The 18,997-nt window shown below is 46.0% G+C and overlaps 1 protein-coding gene across 5 annotated transcripts in view; it reads left to right on the top strand.

Annotated features, from left to right (window-relative positions):
- The window catches only part of DPP6 (dipeptidyl peptidase like 6), a 1,240,611-nt gene that overhangs the window by 1,019,979 nt on the left and 201,635 nt on the right, over positions 1–18,997 (top strand). For all 5 annotated transcript variants that reach the window (XM_083189040.1, XM_083189042.1, XM_083189039.1 and 2 more), the window contains one exon: positions 5,034–5,128. In XM_083189040.1, the coding sequence (XP_083045166.1) occupies positions 5,034–5,128 (95 nt within the window). The remainder of the gene's footprint in view (positions 1–5,033; positions 5,129–18,997) is intronic.

Genomic DNA, 18,997 nt, shown 5'->3' with positions numbered 1-18,997 from the left:
GCGAAAGGGATGGACCCCAAATTTGGCCCATATGGTCTGCAGTAAGTCCCCTTGAAATTGCGCACCTTGGTCGGTGACCACTTCTTCGGGAAATCCCACACGACTAAAGATATCCATGAGAGCCTGGGCAATATGCTCAGCATCTATGGATGCCAGCGCCACCGCCTCTGGGTACCTAGTCGCATAGTCAACCACAGTCAGTATGTATTTCTTTCCTGTTCTGCTCGGTTTCTTAAAAGGCCCAACAATGTCCATGGCCACTCTCTTGAATGGCTCACTGATCACAGGCATGGGTTGTAGGGGGACACGACGTGGGGGTCCCCCGAGGCGTTGACAGACCCCACATGACTCTCTATACTGTCTTACCTCCTGGTTTATTCCTGGCCAGAAGAAGTGCCGCAGCAGTCGGGCCCGGGTTTTACGAATCCCTAAATGGCCTGCTGAGGGGATGTCATGGGCAAGTGCTAGCAATCGCGCACGGTACTGCTGGGGAACAATTAACTGTTTCCTAGGGACTTCGGGCTCTAATGGGTCTGCTTTTGCTGGCACCCTGTACAGTCTCCCCTCCTCCCACTGAATGCGATCCTCCTGAGTTCCCCAATCACTCCGTCCTGCTGCCCTGCGGAGGCTAGCTAGGGACGGATCTGTTTGTTGGGCTTCCCTAAATTCCACTCTATCTACCTCCCCCAGATTCACGTCACAGTCAAGCAAGTCTGGTACCATGTTACTCACCGGCGGTGGCTCAGGGGCTGTAGCAGTAATTCCTGGTGCTGGCGGGAGAGGGCCCTCAGGTGCTATCTCTCCAGCCTGTGACTGGCTCCGGGTGATAGCTCCCACGAAACAACTGGCCAATCCACCACCCAAATCATTTCCTAGAATAACATGGGTGGGGAGCCCTTCCAGAAGTCCCACGTTCACTTCCCCAGAGTCCTGACCCCAATCCAAGTGTACCCGGGCCATGGGGATGACAGTGATCTGCCCCCCTGCCATGGAGATCTTAATTTTCCGTTGCTTCAGTAGTTGGCAGGGGGGGATTAATTCTGGGCGGATAAGGGTGATGGAGGCACCCGAATCTCTTAACCCCTGCAGTTCCTTCCCATTAACTTTTACAGGCTGTAGATGTGGCTTCATGTTATCCGGGGTGGCTTTTCCAATAGCTGCTACCACCTCCACCTGGTATACTACTTCCTCCGCCTCTGGCGCATCAGGACAGTACTCCCCTCCCCCTCCCCCAAATGATGGTTCCTGGCACACAGCTACTCGAGGCAAGGCATGTCGGGCACCTGGAAATGGTCCTCTTCCCCGGGGGCAATCTCGGCGGACATGACCCACCTTGTCACAGTTGTAGCAGCGACGGGCTCCTGGTAGCTCGGGTCCCCAAGGCCGGGGGTTGGGGGGCTGTGGAGCTGGGCGTTGGGGGGCCGCCGGTAGATCCCGATCTGGCTGGGCCCGTCGGAGATTAGTCTTTTCCTCGATGTTGGTCCCTCTCCACCGAGGCCTGTTAGCTGTGAACTCGTCCGCTAGTTGTGCCGCTTTCTCGGGGGTGGTAGGGGTCCGATCTGCTACCCATTCTCTGATCTCAAGAGGCATCTTGTTCAGCAGCTGCTCCAAGATAAAAGCATTTTTAATATCTTTTACAGTAAGGGCCTGCTTCACGGACAGCCACTTATCACAGTTCCTCCGCAACAGGTTATTAAACTCTGTAAATGAAGAATCGCCTTTTCGGGTTATGGTGCGAAACTTCACACGGTATGATTCAGCAGTCACCGCATATCTAGCAAGCAGGACACTTCGTACCTCCTCATATACCAGCACCTGCTCTGGGCTCAGGGCATGGAATGCTTCCAGAGCCCTTCCTCTCAGACTGGGGAACAGAAATCGAGGCCACTCTGCTGCCTCAATTCCATGCAAAGTCATAACAGATTCAAACATCTGCAAATGGGTATCAATATCCGAACCGGCATCATCAAAAGGTGGGATGTCATTATATCTCAGCCTGGCCACCTGGCTTACTGATGCTGCCGTAGTGGGTATAGAGGACTGCAACCCCAATGCAGCTCCCAAAACTGAGGCTCCTTGTCCCAGAGCTGCCAGCAAGTCCTGCAACTGATCTGCATTTCCAACAGGCAGCGCAGCCCCTGAAGCATTTGTCCTGTTGGCCCCCTGCACCTCGTTCCGCTCTAGGACGGGGTCCTCATCGTCCTCCTGTCCAGGGTGTTCTTGGTCCCATTGTGCCAGCTTTGCCATTAATGCTGCTCTGGTGTCCAATGCCTCAAACTCAATCTGCCTTGTACGGCACAGATCCTGCAGTTGATCCTTTTTGCTGTATCGGTAGCATAGTGGTGCTGGATCCATTCCCTGAGGTGTTTATGACTCGTTGCTCGAAGGTTGGTGTCTGAGTGGTCCCGCTGCTGCCGCCAAATGTGAGGGTACGAATTCCTCAATCACTCAGACACCGAGCAGATGAAACCAGAAGAATGGTTTATTTTCCACAGCACGCACAAATAGACAATAAACAGTGGCAAAGGTAAATTGCAGAGTAGAAAGATATTCAGGTAGCAGGCCCAAACAGACAGTCCTTGTATAGTCACAGTCCCAGATCAGTTCCACAGGGCAAACTATCACTTGTCCACACAGCTGTGATAGCAGAAAACTGTATAAGTCCACAAAACACTGGCAACTCCACAGAAGCGAGGATGAGGCGTTCCACAAAACACAGGTAGAGCATACCTCTGAACCTTAAGACTGCGACTAACCTCCTTCCTCCTCTCTTCTCCTTCAGCTCTGTCTGGTCTGACCAAAAAACACTTTTTAAAACATTTCCAATTCCCACGGTGATCGCATCATCTGTGGGGTTGCCCAATTTCCTGATTGGTGGATTCAAGCATAAGGTATATCCCACCTTCAATCCACAGTTGTCCAACTGCTGCTCCCAACCCCTGCTGTGTCTGGTTCCACAAAGTCTGCTAGAGCCCAGAGGTTTACAAAGAATTGTAAACCCCCCTGTGGAGATGGTTCCTCTGCTATCTCTTTCCTGTAAATAGCAGCAAAATAGCAGGGTAATTGGATCACCCCCTGTGGAGATTGCCTTTTGGGAGGACAGTTTATGATAACCCTTTTCCTGTCAGGGCACGGGCAAATGGCATCAATGGTATAATGCTTACATGAATAAAGTCCTGGGAAATACAGACATACATAGGGAACAATAGGGCTAAAATGTACATTAATTACTGTGGAGTAGAGGATGTCACAATTCACTTATCGCCAATGCAATTCCTTCACACAGATGTTTCCTCATACATCTTGTCTCAATAAGCTATGCAGCTCCTGGGCAGTTCTGCTAATGTTGGCTGCCTTTTATGCTGAAAATTCGTCTTATTTGCATTGTTATGACCAGCACACACAAGGAGCTTCCAATGATTAAAATTATATGCAGCATGTATGTGTACAACTGTGGCTGTACCTGCATACGGAATGCTATGTTACAGTGATTTCCATGAATACACTATTTCATATGGAGATACAGCCTCACTCACACACAGAATATAGGCATGCTGCATATCATTTTAATCAGCAGAAGCTGCTGCTGCCCCTAGGCATTCCAAATGCCCTAGGCAATTGCCTAGTTGGCCTATGCCTAAGGCCGGCCCTGGATGCTACAAGGACTTGAACTGCTACCTGGATGTTTCTCTGCTACATTTTGCCTCTTGTGCCTGTCTTTATCTACTTATGTGTGCTGTGATAAAAAATAAACCGTATTTTGGTTTGATCTGCTTGGTGTCTGAGTGATTGAGGAACCAGTAACCTCACAGTAATATATAAATTATTTCATAAACATGATGTTAAACAAACCTGTTTATACACCCGGTTAACAATGTAACCCAAATTTATTTAAACAATAGATCTAGTCAAATCGTCAGATCTCATGTTAAAATAGATGTACAGTATATATCAACAATTTTCCATATCAAGATATGGTACTTATGTAGTATCTGGGCTGCCGATTTCTAAATCGGGTACATCGCATCGCATGCGACCATCGGATGCGATGCGATGCGATGACCCGATTTTTCCATAGGAATCAATGTTAAAATGGACTGAGTCCATTTTAACATGGAATTCAATGGGGAAAAAGGGGTCCTTTTCATACCCCTACTATCCAAGTGGGCATGGAGTTGGATATAAACCTGTGGCGAGCGTAGCGAGCCACCGAGCCCGAAGCGTGGCGAGCGTAGCGAGCCCCGCGAGGGGACACAGAATACCGTCCGCTCGCCACGCTTCGGGCTCGGTGGCTCGCTACGCTCGCCACAGGTTTATATCCAACTCCATGCCCACTTGGATAGTAGGGGTATGAAAAGGACCCCTTTTTCCCCATTGAATTCCATGTTAAAATGGACTCAGTCCATTTTAACATTGATTCCTATGGAAAAATCGGGTCATCGCATCCGATGGTCGCATGCGATGCGATGCGATATCGCATCGCATCTGATTGTATGCCTTAACTTAAGGCATACAATCAAAAAATCGGCAGCCCAGATACTACATAAGTACCCAAGATATTAATAATTTTATTGCATCACCCTTTGGGTCATGTCTTTAAAATTTTAAAAAATGCTTGGGTTCAGAAACTTGATGCATTTCGTCTAATATAAGACTTCATCAGGGGTACCATGTTGCTTTTGACAATCTGGAATACAGCTATCTCTCCTCTATGAGGATGGGGGACACGTATGGTAATATACAATGGCCAATTATTACTGCAGGTGAAAAGGATAAATATAATTTTGGAACAGGTATTTAGCAGACCTTCGACAATGGTCAGTTTACCATGGATAGTGATGAAATACTGCTACAGAAAATAATAGATCCCATGTAGGAGGTTTTATCAAATTAATATCTCAATGTTGTGATCTTCTCTAGTGCCTCTCCTTTAATAATTCAATTATTTACAGATTATTCTGTTTGATTGGAATCTGACTAATATTAGCTGTTGTATGGTTTCCATTAACATGTTCTTTTTTGTTTTTTTATAGGCAAAGAATTGTTATTCAGAACGCAGCAAGGCAATGTGGTGAAGCTTAATGTAGAGCGGAACGAGTCCACATTATTGATAGAAAAGAAAATGTTTGTAAGTATATTTACCAGTATCTATGTATACAGTACAAGTGTTTTTCTGCTTGGCAGAGTAAATATGTATAATGGTAACGGAAGAGAGACAGATTCAGCTTTTTATAAGTTTAAGATGGCACTCAGGACTAGTAAACTTGATAGCGCCAGAGAAGTGACTAGTTAAAAAATTGACACATTCCAAACCCTCATTTGTATCCAAGAATGTTCCCGAACCCCTTCCAGATTTGATAGATGTAAGTAAATGAACCCTCTCTGTGAGAGATGTGCAAACTATCCCCTAAAAATGCAAGCGTCATTCACATTTGTTATATAAAGTCAAATAAAAAATGTTGAATAACAGATTATATTTTTTATATAAAGCAATCATTACAGGTCATTATGATGAAAACAAATGCTTGCTTGGAAACTTTCACACCTATTTTGACAAATTCATTTGGCGCTCAAAGGGTTAAGGATGGACAACGATATCCTTTTTCCAGAAAATCGATATAGGTATAGGTATACCACCAATAATCTCGCACCGTTGGTTCTAGCACTGTGCCGGAATACCATGATTATTGGTGGTATCATCTGCATGCACAGCAGCCCCCGGTGCCCAGACCTTCTGTAGACCGTAAGTGTAAATTTACAGTACTTAATATCCCTGAATAGAAATATTGATATTATTTTAAAGATAATTTTATTTGTTGTTTTATATATGGTGATCCCCTATCAATATCTATACGGTTCCACTGATTGGCTTTCCCAAAGTTACAGTACTGAATAGATCACAAACGTAAATTCTACAAAATATTCTGACTGTTTTAACACTACCAGGCAAAACAGTATAGAGTAGAGATGATTGGTCCATTTTTGCATTGCTCGTTTCTTCCCACCAAGTACGTATCTCTAATTTCAAAATCATACTTTGCATGTTTTGGATTGCATTTAAGTCCCTTCCTCAATATTTCAAGTGCCCATTTCACCCAAATGGGTTTGACACACGCACAGAACAATGATTGCAATGCTACATTAAAATGATGCACATAATACAGTTATGTTTTATTTACAAATGTCTGTCAGCCCATACCTTCTATATGATGATGTAAGAACCCCAGGACCATATCATTTCTGCAACTGGTTCAGAACATCAAAGGCTCAGCACAGTTTGAACAGAGAACTGAGCGGAGCTGAACTTTGATTACGAGTCTACTTTTGCAGCTGATGTCAAATATAGTAATTCTGTGGACTTACTGCTGCAAACATTTACATTCTCTATTACAAAGTCCTGATCCAAAGACTGGAGTCAAAGACAATGCTGGACATGGAGAGACGATTTTCACTTAAAGCTCCTTAATGACATAAATGGTAATTTATAAACCAGGATCAAATGCTTAAGCACAGGTTATATTTTGGACAAGACGTACCAAAGTATTGATTCTGCATTTAATTACACTGAAGGTCAAAAAGAAACAACACTGTCTTCAGCTATTTCCAGTCTATGCAGGTGCAGTCACACAAGAATAGGGCACCTGTTGTCCTCAAAAAGAGGAAAGGAAGGTTTTTTACATGTATGTAATTATACATTTGTTTTATACATGGTATAGTTGAAAGTAACAAACATCGATACACTGAAAATATGGGTGCTGGAGGACTCACCGGCAGTCGGGATTCCGACAGTCATTACCCAGACGTCCGAATCCCGATTGCCAAAAGCCCGACAAATGGGCAGCGGGTATTCTCCCTTGTCGGGGTCCACGACCCCCATAGAGGTAGAATAGAATAGGTGGCGAGTGTAGGGAGCCACTGTGCCCGCAGCGTGGTTGAGCGCAGCGAGCCCACAAGGGGCTTTGTTGCGCTCCCCACGCTGTCTGAGTCCGGCCAGTCCGGATTCCGACATCGGGCTAATGACTGTCCCGACTGTCAGTGTGTCAGTGTGTTATATCACACCCGAAAATATACTCCCATACACCTGACGCTAGTATTCATTAGCCGTAAGAGAAAGATAACCCACATAGTTCTGCAGCAACAATAGTGGGACGTACTGTACATCAAGTGAGTGAGCGCAATTATGTGTGAGGACATGAACTGGGCCATAGGGATTTATATCCAGTATCTGTTCTGTGTAGGGAAATCTCGTTTGAGATTCTCCATCCTCTTTGCTACATAGCAACATGTTCATATCATCAGACACAGCTGTTAATGTTGCTGTCCTTGGATACACACATCTCTTTTGTACTCTCAGCATCAAACACAGCTGGTCTAGGGACCGGATTCTTTGTTACAACCAAGGACACTGAAAATTATATTGGACTGATGATAACAAATACATTTCTTATAAGAGCAGATGGAAGCTACATTACAGTGATCTGTTTAATCTTGCAAGAAGACATGTGCAAGTCAATAAATTAATCTGAAGGTGAAATATTTTTTTTAAAATGAATATGCATTGCTTTTGGGTTCTTATGGCTTGTTTTACATTATCCCAGGATGGTCTGTGTGGCCGGAGAGCCCAGCACATGAGCTTAATGGCTGCCATGGCACTGAAGGGTTTAACCCTCCAGGCCGCGGTGGCACCACGGACAAAGGGCGCTTGGCGCCAAAAATTCAAACTAGTGTTCAATGGCGCCATTTGTTTAGACTAGGGACATGGCTCCTTTTTAGTTTAAAGGGGTGCCGCACCGTCCAGTAGCAGCGGCAGCCCTGAGACTGGCATGTCAGGAAGCCGGGGGACAGCCAGTACAGCGCTGTGGCTGGGAGTCCGGTCCCTTCGGCTCCCAGTGTGCATCGCCAGAGGTGAGAGAGGCGCACTTAACCCCCGGTGCACCGGAGGTGGGAGGCAGTGCTTCATACCTCCGGGCGCCGGGGGGGTGAGGGACTGAGGAACCGGCCACAGGCAGCAAGAGGGAAGTTAACCCCTGGCGTCCCGGGGGTAGATCGCGGTGACTGCACTGCGCTGCCTCCGGGCACCGGGGGAGAGAGAGGTGAGAGAGGCGCACTTAACCCCCGGTGCACCGGAGGTGGGAGGCAGTGCTTCATACCTCCGGGCGCCGGGGGGGTGAGGGACTGAGGAACCGGCCACAGGCAGCAAGAGGGAAGTTAACCCCTGGCGTCCCGGGGGTAGATCGCGGTGACTGCACTGCGCTGTCTCCGGGCACCGGGGGAGAGAGAGACAGGAGGCCACCAGCAGGGTGTGGGTGCGCCGCAGCTCAGGTCAGAGGCTGCAGCATAAATGTTTAACCCCCAGCAGGCTGGGGCTAGGGGGAAGCAGCTTTGCCGCAGGAGTCCCAGATGCTGGGGGGAGAGAGACTGTGTGCACGGTGCCAGCAGGCTGGGAGCCTGGGTTAGCCAGCTCCCAGCACAAGGGAAGGAGCCCTGCCGCCACGATGGGTTCCCTGGGCTGCAGGGTTAAGGGAGCCCGGTGCTGAGCGCTGGGCACAGTGTAAAAACCAATATATTGTAAATTATATGTGCAGGCACTGAGCTGAGACTACATGGGGTATGGGTAAAATCCGGAATCGGATAAGACACTGGAATGCCGGACTGGACATCAAACTCTGCATTCCGGAGCTTGTAGTATCCGGTCCGGGGGTGTCCTGTCCGGGGGTGCTCCATCTGATGAGGCTGCTCTCGCACCTGTCACCTGGGAGAGGAGAGGGGGGAGAATACAGCCTCACCGCATGGTCCGGGGGTGTAATAAAAACTGGAACGGTCCAGACCACACGGGGAGGCTGTAATCTCCCCTTCCCCATGTCCCTGGTGTGAGCAATCACAGGCATCCCCCCGGACAAGACACCCCCCGCATGGGACACCCCTCGGACCAGACACTATAAGCTCCGGAATGCAGAGTTAGATGTCTGGTCCGGCGTTCCGGTGTCTTATCCGGGTCCGGTTTTTACTTAGTCCCGACTACATGTCCCATGCTGCAGTGCTGCTGGGGACTGAAGCCTGTGCTGTACACAGGCTTAACACAATGTGTAAAGTGTGCAATGTATTTGAAATGTATTGTGAATGTAAAATGCACTTACTGTACTTGTTGTGTCCCAAGGGAATCCAGGGTCCTGTGTGGGCTGCTGGATTCCCCCCCAAACTATATCCCAAAAACGGAATGCTTTCCCAGACAGCCTCCAAGCTGGGAGCTGCAGGGAAAGGTAGCAGGAAACCTCAGCTTTCCAACATGCCGAGTGATTCTTTGGAGCTCCATGGGGGTCTCCATCAGCAGGCAGGAGAACCGGGCAGGGGATCAGGGCTGCCCATCTCTGGAGCTCACTTCTGTGCTAGAGGTGTTCAGCTGGTCCCCTGACAGGATCCTGGAAGTATGTTTTGGGGGAAAACTTCCCCCTAGCCAGACATACCAGCACCTGGGTGGTACCTGGTCCCCCAGGTGGGCTGTGGCTCAGAGGAGTAACCACTCCCCTCTGTCCATAGGGGTCAATGCTGACCGTGCATGTGCCCAGTGCATGCACGTCTCATGCACTTAAGATGATTGGTTGAAGACCACAGGGTGGGCTTACCCCCTGTGGTAATGTGTATTGGAGTAGCTTAAAAGGAGGGCCTGTGAGCCCTGGAAAATGTACATCTACCTGATCTGCATGCTGTAACATTAGCTGTATGCTGTGCCTCCTAGGGATAGGAGAGGGCTCTTTTAAGAGCTTCTATTTTGAGCAAATAAACCATCTATTGCCTAAGACAACTACTTCCATCTTGTGACCAACAGAATTACTGCAATAATTCCATTCTCTGGCTGTTCTGGGTACAAGTATCCGCAAGTTCCGCTCTGCCAGCTACCGAAGCAGAGGTCTGGTCCATGACCAGAGGAGAATCAATCAACGCAAGTAGGGGGGTGTCAGCAGTGTGTCGACGCACACACTCCAGCAGGTAGTACCCAGGTGGCAGCGTTTGGGCCTGAGGAGGTAACTGTGATTCCAGTTGTCACCTAAGTAGAAGCCTGGTGGTGGTAGCGATATCCCCGCCCACTGCATAGTGGCGGTGGCTGACTATAACAGGGATTCCCTTATTGGAACCGCTATCCGTGGACCCGAAGGACGTAGCCAGAGCGTAAGGGCAGGCATCCAGTCACAGTCTGTCCATGCTCGCTGTCTCCCCCATATATTTTTACCCCTCCCCTTAGACTGTAAGATCTCGCAAGCAAACCGTGAGCTGCTAATTCCTAGAATTGTGGGCCTAATTCAGATAAAGGTGAGAATTTGTAGTGGACTGCGAGGAGAAAGCCACCACCCATACAGAAATAGTAACCACACTTTCGGAATTTGCAAGAGAATTGCAAATGTTTGTTAATCACTATCTACTCGCAAATCCATACGCAATTCCCATAGCTTTGCACAAATGTGAGTAGGTCAGAGGCTCCCACTAATCTGCGACGAGACAGTCTGGAAGCGGTCATCGCTGATGTCATGTACCCTTTTCAAAAACACCCAGACACGCCTGCATTTTCTAACCACTCCCAGAAAACAGCAGGTTACCAACCCCAAATCCTGGCTTCCAGTCAGTCAACCTCTGGTCGCTTTGCATTTATGACAAATATGCATTTTTTGCTGCTATTCACCCACACTCATGCATACGGTAAGCATGCACAGCCATTCGTTAATTGCTTCATTTGCAAATTCGCTGATTCGCTGTCAAGTCTGAATTAGGTCCTCTGTGCTCATTGGAATACACACATGCATCTATGCAACTAAAGTTCTGAGCAGAAGACTGAACTGTGTGAATGGGGTAACAGTGGTGTGGGTGGGAGGGCAGAAAGGTGTGGATAGGGGGAAGACTAAACGGCACTGATGGTGGCGTCCACAGTGACACAGATTGGTAGAAAAGAGTGGCACATATGGGGGGACAGAGCAATGTGGATGGGGACAGAGCTACAGAGCTGTATGTATGGAGTGGAAGAAAGCAGCACAGGTGTAAGAAAATAGCAGATTGGATGTCAGAATACAGGGGTTTCATGGTTGGGGAATGGCCAGTGATGTGAGGGGAAGCAGAACCTTTCCTATCATACTCCAGTATACTACAGAGTTATAAAAAGAAAATATTATTACTTATATTGTAATCATTTGTATAGTCAAATCTCTGTAGTAAAAAGTATATGACAGGTGAGACACTTCCTAGCCTGGACTATACTATATGTTATCATGGGATTAGACATTCGGAATGGTGATTGGACATTGGCCCTTATTCAGATCTGATCGCAGTACAAATTTGTTCTTAAAATGAGCAAAACCATGTGCACTGCAGGGAGGCAGCTTTAACTTGTGCAGAGAGAATTAGATTTGGGTGGGGTTTTACTTCAAAGTGAGATCTATATTGCAGTGTAAAAATAAAGCAGTCAGTATTTTCCCTGCACAGATCAAAATAACTCACCCAAATCGAAATCTCTCTGCACATGTTACATCTGCCCCCCCTCCTCCCCCTGCAGTGCACATGGTTTTGTCCATTTGAGAAGGAATTTGCCTTTGCGAGTGAACCAGAATAAAGGCCAGAGTGGGATGATTGTGGCACTGAGTGGGATGGGTGTGCCATATAACTGCTCAGACCTTTAGTTGCATAGACTGCATGTGTGTATTAAAATGAGCACACAATTGTGTGAATAAGCAGCTCCACCATTGTGACAGCAATCTCTGTGATAGTGCTAAATCTGCAGTTACCCACAGGGCATGATGCAGAGGCGTAACTAGAACCCTGCGGGCCCCATAGCAAAATCCTGAAAGGGCCCCCCCCCCTCCTCTCTCTAGGAAAGATAGAGAGAGGGTGTCTGGGAGAGAAAGGTGGAGGAAGTGAGAGAGGGTATCAGGGAGAGAGACAGTGCCAGAGGGAGAGAGAGACAGTGCCATGTGGAGAGAGATGTGAGGGAGGGGGAAGAGAGTGGGAAAATATGGGGGAAGAGATGGAGTAAGAGATGAAAAAGTGACAGAAGTGGAGGTGGAGTGACAGAGGGTTAAGAGAAATGGAGAGGGTGGGGGTGAGGAAGCATGGGAAGGAGAAAGAGATTAGAAAGAGCAAAGGAGTGCAGGGTAGAGATGGCAGGGGTGGAGGAGCACAGAAAAAAAAAGGAGAAAGAGCATGGGACTACAGGAGAGAGGGAAGGAGTAGGGGAGCACGGGAAGGAGAGCCAGGCATCTTTTACTTGCATATTTAATCCCACGTCCTCCACCGGAGGGTACCTTGCCCCCCCCCTCTCCCCCCAGACATTGAGTACCTTGCCCCCCCACCTAAGATTAGTGCACCTCCAGTATCGATTTCGTGCTGCTGCCGGGTCTCTATCTCCCTCACTCGCCTCATGTCACCTGCTGACACCGGGTCTCTTGCTCCCCTGGTCATTGCTGCCGCTGGCCTCCTGTTCTCCGGGTCATGCTGCAGCCAGGCCTCCTTCCCCTGTCACCGCCGCCGACAGGACTCTTGCGCTGCCACCGCGCCATCTGCTCCCCGGGTAATTGCTGCCGCTGGCCTCCTGTTCTCCGGGTCATGCTGCAGCCAGGCCTCCTCCCCTGGTCACCGCCATTGACAGGACTCCTGCAGTGCCACTGCGCCTCCTGTTATCCGGGTCCTCGCTGCAGCCAGGCCTCCTCCCCTGGTCACTACCGCTGCCAGGACACCTGTGCTCCCGCTAGACCTTGCTGCTTCTGCTTGGTATCTAATCTTGCAGTTCCCCCGCGTACAGAATCAGACGCCGGAAGCAAGAAAAAACTTAAAGGTCAGGTGGGGAGGAGCCTGGCTGCGGACGGGTAGGGGGGACATTCAGCAAAAAGAGAATGAAATAAAAAACTTGAAGAGGGTGCAGGGGATAGCCGCCTGGGTCATCGGGCCCCCCAAACCGCCGGGCCCCATAGCAGCTGCACCCCCTGCACCCTCTATAGTTACGCCACTGGCATGATGGCATACCATATCTGTATTGTGCAAGGAACACATCCATTGAGGCTTCAGCCTTAATGATTGGACTTAATGGACTGGCTTTTCTTAGATCGAGCAGTAGAAATTCAGTAGTTGTGTAATTTCAGATCATGTTTAAGAAGCCTTAATGGGATATGTGAAACTGTACGTTTTTTTGTCTATGGAATAACAATAATGGCCTTTCCCATTATCTAGACCTCTATATAACTGCTGACTTCCCTTTTGGGGATATGTTGTAATTCAGACATAGCTTGAATGAAACAAGATAGTTTGATTATATCTACCATTCGGCACCAAAAATATTTGTCAATGAGCACTGCCAGATATTCAGTGAAATGGAGCGAGGGAATCGATGCTTGCATTACCTCTATTACATTAGGCAAGTCTGACATTTTCAGTGTCTCCCTACAGGCGTCTGGTGTTGTATTTCTGTATGCAGTACAGCATTAAGTCGTGTTTTCTGCCTGTAGAGCTCGAGTCTTGTAATCTCTCTGTATTTGAAACACCTTGATGGATGCTATGTGCTGGGAATAACACTAGCCGCAGTAACAAAGTTTTACTCCACAGACTATGACAATTGCTGTGTGAGTTTTATAAAAGATCAAAATCCTCTTGTATTTTGTATTCTTTCAGGCTTCAATGTGAACCGTCTTATTGTATTATTAAGCAGCGAAAACAGTAGTTTGCCCATGACAACCAATCAGCTTCATTTTATAGAATGTACATGACAAATGTTAATTCAAAGCTCATTGGCTGTTATGGGTAACCTCCACTGGTAGGTTTCCCTACTGTTTTCACTGCATGATACATTAATCCCTTATTGTGTATTTTTTTCCTCGGATGATAATATTAAATATATATTTACATTAATTGGAGGTGTATGGATTCATTCCAACTATAGGCAACCTGATCCACTTCCCGAATGATCCACTTCCCGAAAGTAGTCTGTTCTCATTTGAACTGTAAAAACAGCGTGAGAGCTGCTCAGTCAAATTTGTAATGCCCCAGGTGCTGAAAAGGCCCCCTGGGGTGGTGGGTAACTCCCCTGCATGCTCCCCATAGCTCCTGTACCTCCTTCCTTTCGGGGAGGGGTTACTAAAATGATGAATGTAATTTTATCCCTGTCCCCTTTCAGGAGAGCCGCAAATCGCTGATGGTTTTGAAAAGGGGACGGGGCTTGGTGACATCAGCTTCTCTCTCACTCCCCCTGTCATTTGTGTCTCCTCTTCTTGCTTCTCCCAGACAGGCATTCACAAGTAGGCACGTGTGGTTTACCCCAGCACACCAAAGGGCATTAGTAATAAGATTTGACAAACCAGCATAATAGATGGTAATTCAGAGATCTTAGTTATGATGAGCCTCCTGTCCTTAGCAAGGTTTCTCTGATACGGAGGTCCCTATACTGCATGATAACAGCACCTATTTTAATGTATATACAGTAAATGTTTTCAAATCAAGTACAGTAACATACCTCCCAACTGTCCTGATTGTTGTTGGACTAACTTTTGGGGGGAATGTCCCACTGACCCACCTACAGACCACAGTGTCCTGCAGTGAGGAGGAAGTTGGAAGGCTCCCGGTCACTTGATTCTTTGCTCAGCAGAGCAGCGGTGAATAGATGTTATGCACATGCGCGCGTCTGGCTCACTGACACTGAGTGCTGGTGAATTAAACCAGGGGGAGCTGCAATCCTGCAGCTAATATGTAAAATCTGCCGATGGTTGGTACTCGTCACTTTCACTCGTCTTTTCCCCATACTTACCTACTCTAGCTGATTCATATACAGGAGAAGCCCTAAGTGGAGATGCAGTTCAGCAATAAAGAGGACGGGTCGGATAGCTGTGTTATTAGGCCCCCTCACCCTCCAAACAAAAATGTCATAATTGTCACTAATGTGCCTAATGGTGGAGCCAAAATGCCGTGGGCTAAATGTAACAGCCTCTGAGTTGCTGGAGGTTTGGTCATTTGTGCGAGTCTGCCTTTTTAATGCAGCAATGATTTATGAGGCATAAAGAGGTAGGTTATTGCCTTGCAAATGATTGCTGCTTTAAAAAAATGGACAGACTCCCCCAAAATACTGCATCTCCATCATCTCTGAGGTTATTACTGTACCTTTGGCCCCATGACTCCATATAAAGGCATCACTAGGCCCTGCCCCTCCCTCGATGTCTGTGGATTCCCTCCAATAATCTCCCCATGTTGCCCACTTCACTAATACCCCTTTCACATCGCACTTTTAAAACGGTATATTGCCGTTTTTTTCCATTTTTAAACGTTTAAGGCTGCAATGTGAAAGTGCCAGAGTTGATTTACCGGTTAAAGTTAACCGGTATTTCAACACGGTTAAAAAGCAGAGTCCTACACGTTTTAAAGCCCTTTTTTTGGCAGTTTGAACAGCTCCATTTCAATGGCTTGAAACGTGTCCCTTGGGAGTTAAACGGGTTGAATGTTTGAATGGTATTAAATGATTTTTAAAACGGTTTTCACCTGCAATGTGAAAGGTCTCAAGGCTCAGACCCGTTTTAAAGTCCCATTTAAGAATACCGTGTCATTACCCATTTCTGCAATGTGAAAGCAGTATAAGAAGTGAGCAGGATGCCAGAGACTTACTCACTCTGCTGGGGAAGTAGGGGACTACCAAACAATCCAGCATATTAGGCAGGTATGCTTCTCTCTGAGCCCTGTGCCTGATCTGCTTCACAAAGCTTCTGTATTTTGGAAAAATACAGTTCAAATACACTACAATAGAAAACCATACAGCTGAAGTTTTCCACAGTGACCCCAGGTTGTACTATAGGCCTCCTGCTGCCAGAGGGGCCTAGTTGTTTGCTAATAGACAGGTGCGTAGTCTGACTAGTCTGCAGTACAATTTTTACAGGACCACTAAATATTTAATAAGTTTAATTTTAGTTAATTTCCCTCTCTCATTACTCACTTCATCCCCCTGTCTTCAAAGGATTCAATGAGCAGCTTTGCTAGGGAAGTACAATTATCAATTAAAGATGTGACACTCAGCTTACCTGCGGTTGTGGATATATATATGGCACATTTCTGTGTGCATATGTACCTGCAATTCATAGGAAACACATGGGTGTGGCTACTGCATATACACCTTGCTGCCAAAAAAATCAGGTAAAATGGTGGCCCCATCCCTATCAGTGTTTGGTTAAGGTACTGTAAGCGCCCCTTTTCTGCTTTTTAAATCTGGCTGGTTTCTGATAATCTAGGAGGACTCCTTCAGATTTAGCTTCAATGTCCAATTTGTCATTACCGACCCAGTCAGTTTGACAGGACTACTGTAGTGTGCTAAGTAGTCAGCTTTGGACTGGTTTTATTTAGGTAAGTACTCTACTGTATCTCACTCGTCATATGGCAAACTGCCGGTGACGAGAACATGATTGACATAGTTAATCATGTTCAATCCATGTCATGTATCTTACTGAGCTCAGTCATACACTGCCTTTGATATATATAGCAATGCTAGTTTATTTCTACTTGTTGTTTAAGAGCAATTTAATGGTACATGTATTATATACCACTTCTATATAATGGCAATGTCAAAAATAATGTGAAGTCTATGTATCAATGGGTCAATCCATAATATGTTGACAGGCAGTAAATCGACCTTATGTTGTTGATATGAACATGCTTGAGGGTCAAAAGTTTGACAAGGTAGTTAGGTCGACTTGTAAAAAGGTTGATCATTTTTTTAGTATACAGGTACAAAAGAGTTGACAGGACAAAAAGGTAGACACTAAAATATTTACACAGCATTTCTTAAGGGGTTTTACCTTTATTTCATTTTTAACACTCTACATCAGTGATGGCTAAATTTGACACTCCAGCTCTTGTTGAACTATACATCCCAGCATGCCCTGCTACAGTTTTACTATTTGGCCATGCTGAAACTGATGCAGGGCATGCTGGGATGTGTAGTTCAACAGCTGGAGTGTTAAGGTTAGCCATCACTGCTCTACATGAACCATACTTTGGGCATGGTGCCTTGAACCGCCGCGAGCTGTGCTCGGAACAAGTTACCATTTCCAATCATACTCCACGTGGATAGTAGAGAATAACGAATAATTTAAAAAAGTTCTGTTGACTATATTGGTGTCGACTTTTGCCTATTTGACCATGCGCACATGTCGACCTTTTGTATCTGGCTACCTTAAAACACAGTCGGCTTTTTACCTGTTGACCTAATGATCATGTCATCCTTTTTTGTAACTGTCGGCTTAATGTATGTCAACAGATTGACTATACTTTTAATTAATGCCTGTGTTTATAAGACCTATAGATGAAGTAAGACTTTAGTTCCTTTAAAGAAATCATTTTAAATGAAGACAAAGATTGATGTTAATTAAGTAAAGACCAGAATGTGATAGTTGTATTATTCATTTACAGTTTAATTGACTTTAGTTAAATATTGTAATTTTCCTTATCAGTACACTGCACCTATAGCATAGTTGCCAACCTTTAGGACCGATGCTGGTAGGGGGTGCATGGCACATGTCATGGTGACACCTACTCTCTCCGGTCCATCGGGAGCATCTGGAATTACAGGATGAGAGGCAATAATGACATATTTATCCGCTGACCATACAGAGTAGGCATATGTGCAGCTTACTCCTTCACGTTGAACACTGTAGTTTCTTACAGGAAGCCATTTATATTTGACATTATACAGAATATAACAGCGTTTGCTTCAAAAGAAGCCATATAATCTTTGGTCAGAAAAACCCAACTGTCAAAACTATCAGCATAAATAGCTCTGGTGTATTTCACCTGTCAAACCCTGAAGATGTTCCAAAGCAGTGCAATAGATTCAGTCATTGAGTCAAATACAATAAATCGTGTGGCTTAGACGAATGTTTTACTCTTTTAGAACAATAAAATTAAACATTGGATAAGTGTAAATCTCTGCATCTTTATTGCTCCCAGTGACAAACTATTTTATTACTATATATCATAAGCATCTGTAAGCTGTAGAGTACAGTAAAGAGTCTGCTAACAAGACGGAAATAGTCTGCAGCTAAAACCAATCATTTCAGGGGCTAAAAAAGTACTACTACAGTATGTTTATCAGGCCAAACTTAAAAAATGAGTATATTCTATGCTGTATATGTTAGTTGAATGCTTACTTTAATTTGTGACGTAATAGGCTTCATAAAGATTTTGCTCTAAGAATCTATTATTTTTATTACCCCTATTCTTCCTTGTAATTGGGATGTATTTATGTATTTTGAAGTGCAATCTGCTGTCATTTTATAGCGCTTAATATACCTGAGATGCAGCAACAGGCAGACTCCTGAGTGCAAAATAAGGGAAGCTTGAGCCAACCAGACCTTTAAGTTACATGGAGTATAAAATGCCTCAGTTTATACAACAAGAGGGTAACTGCACTAGAAAGTAACTTCCTGTCTGGAAAGTAGCTCCTCCCCCCATGTGACACATGGCTATTTACTAACATAAAGAAATAAAAAGGTACTGAATTGTTACACAGTGTGCGCTGCAGTACATGAGGTGTCACACAACATATATGTATATGTTTTTTCCCCGACATTTATGTATTTATGTAGTCCCAAGTTATTCGGCAGTATTCAATTCTCCATACATGTGTAGTTTTTCCACCCGTCGCAAACACTTCACAATCGTGCAAATATTTCTAAAACCATTCGTAAGCTGCTCATCTCTCTAGATTCCCACTGGTCACCACTGATCGCATGTTCTGAGTAGGTCTGGACTTACTCAGTGGCTGCGGTGAAATCAGCCTGATCAAAGCCAACTTGGGCATGCCTGCATTTTTTCAGGCATGGCTGTTGTTTTTTTTGTTTGCTTTTTTGGCAATCCCGCTAAACAGCTGGTTACCATCCCCAAACACTGGCTTCCTGTCAATCATCTTTCGAATGGCTAGCAAAGGATAAAAGTAGCAGGACTTCATCGCTGGATGGCGTCATACATGTGCATTGTGGCACGGATGCATACC

This window comes from Crinia signifera, chromosome 5 (assembly GCF_055691185.1).
Source record: "Crinia signifera chromosome 5, ASM5569118v1, whole genome shotgun sequence".
Classification (NCBI taxonomy): domain Eukaryota; kingdom Metazoa; phylum Chordata; class Amphibia; order Anura; family Myobatrachidae; genus Crinia; species Crinia signifera.
The sequence above is the reverse complement of the archived record's forward strand: the minus strand, read 5'-3'. Positions and strand labels throughout refer to the sequence as shown.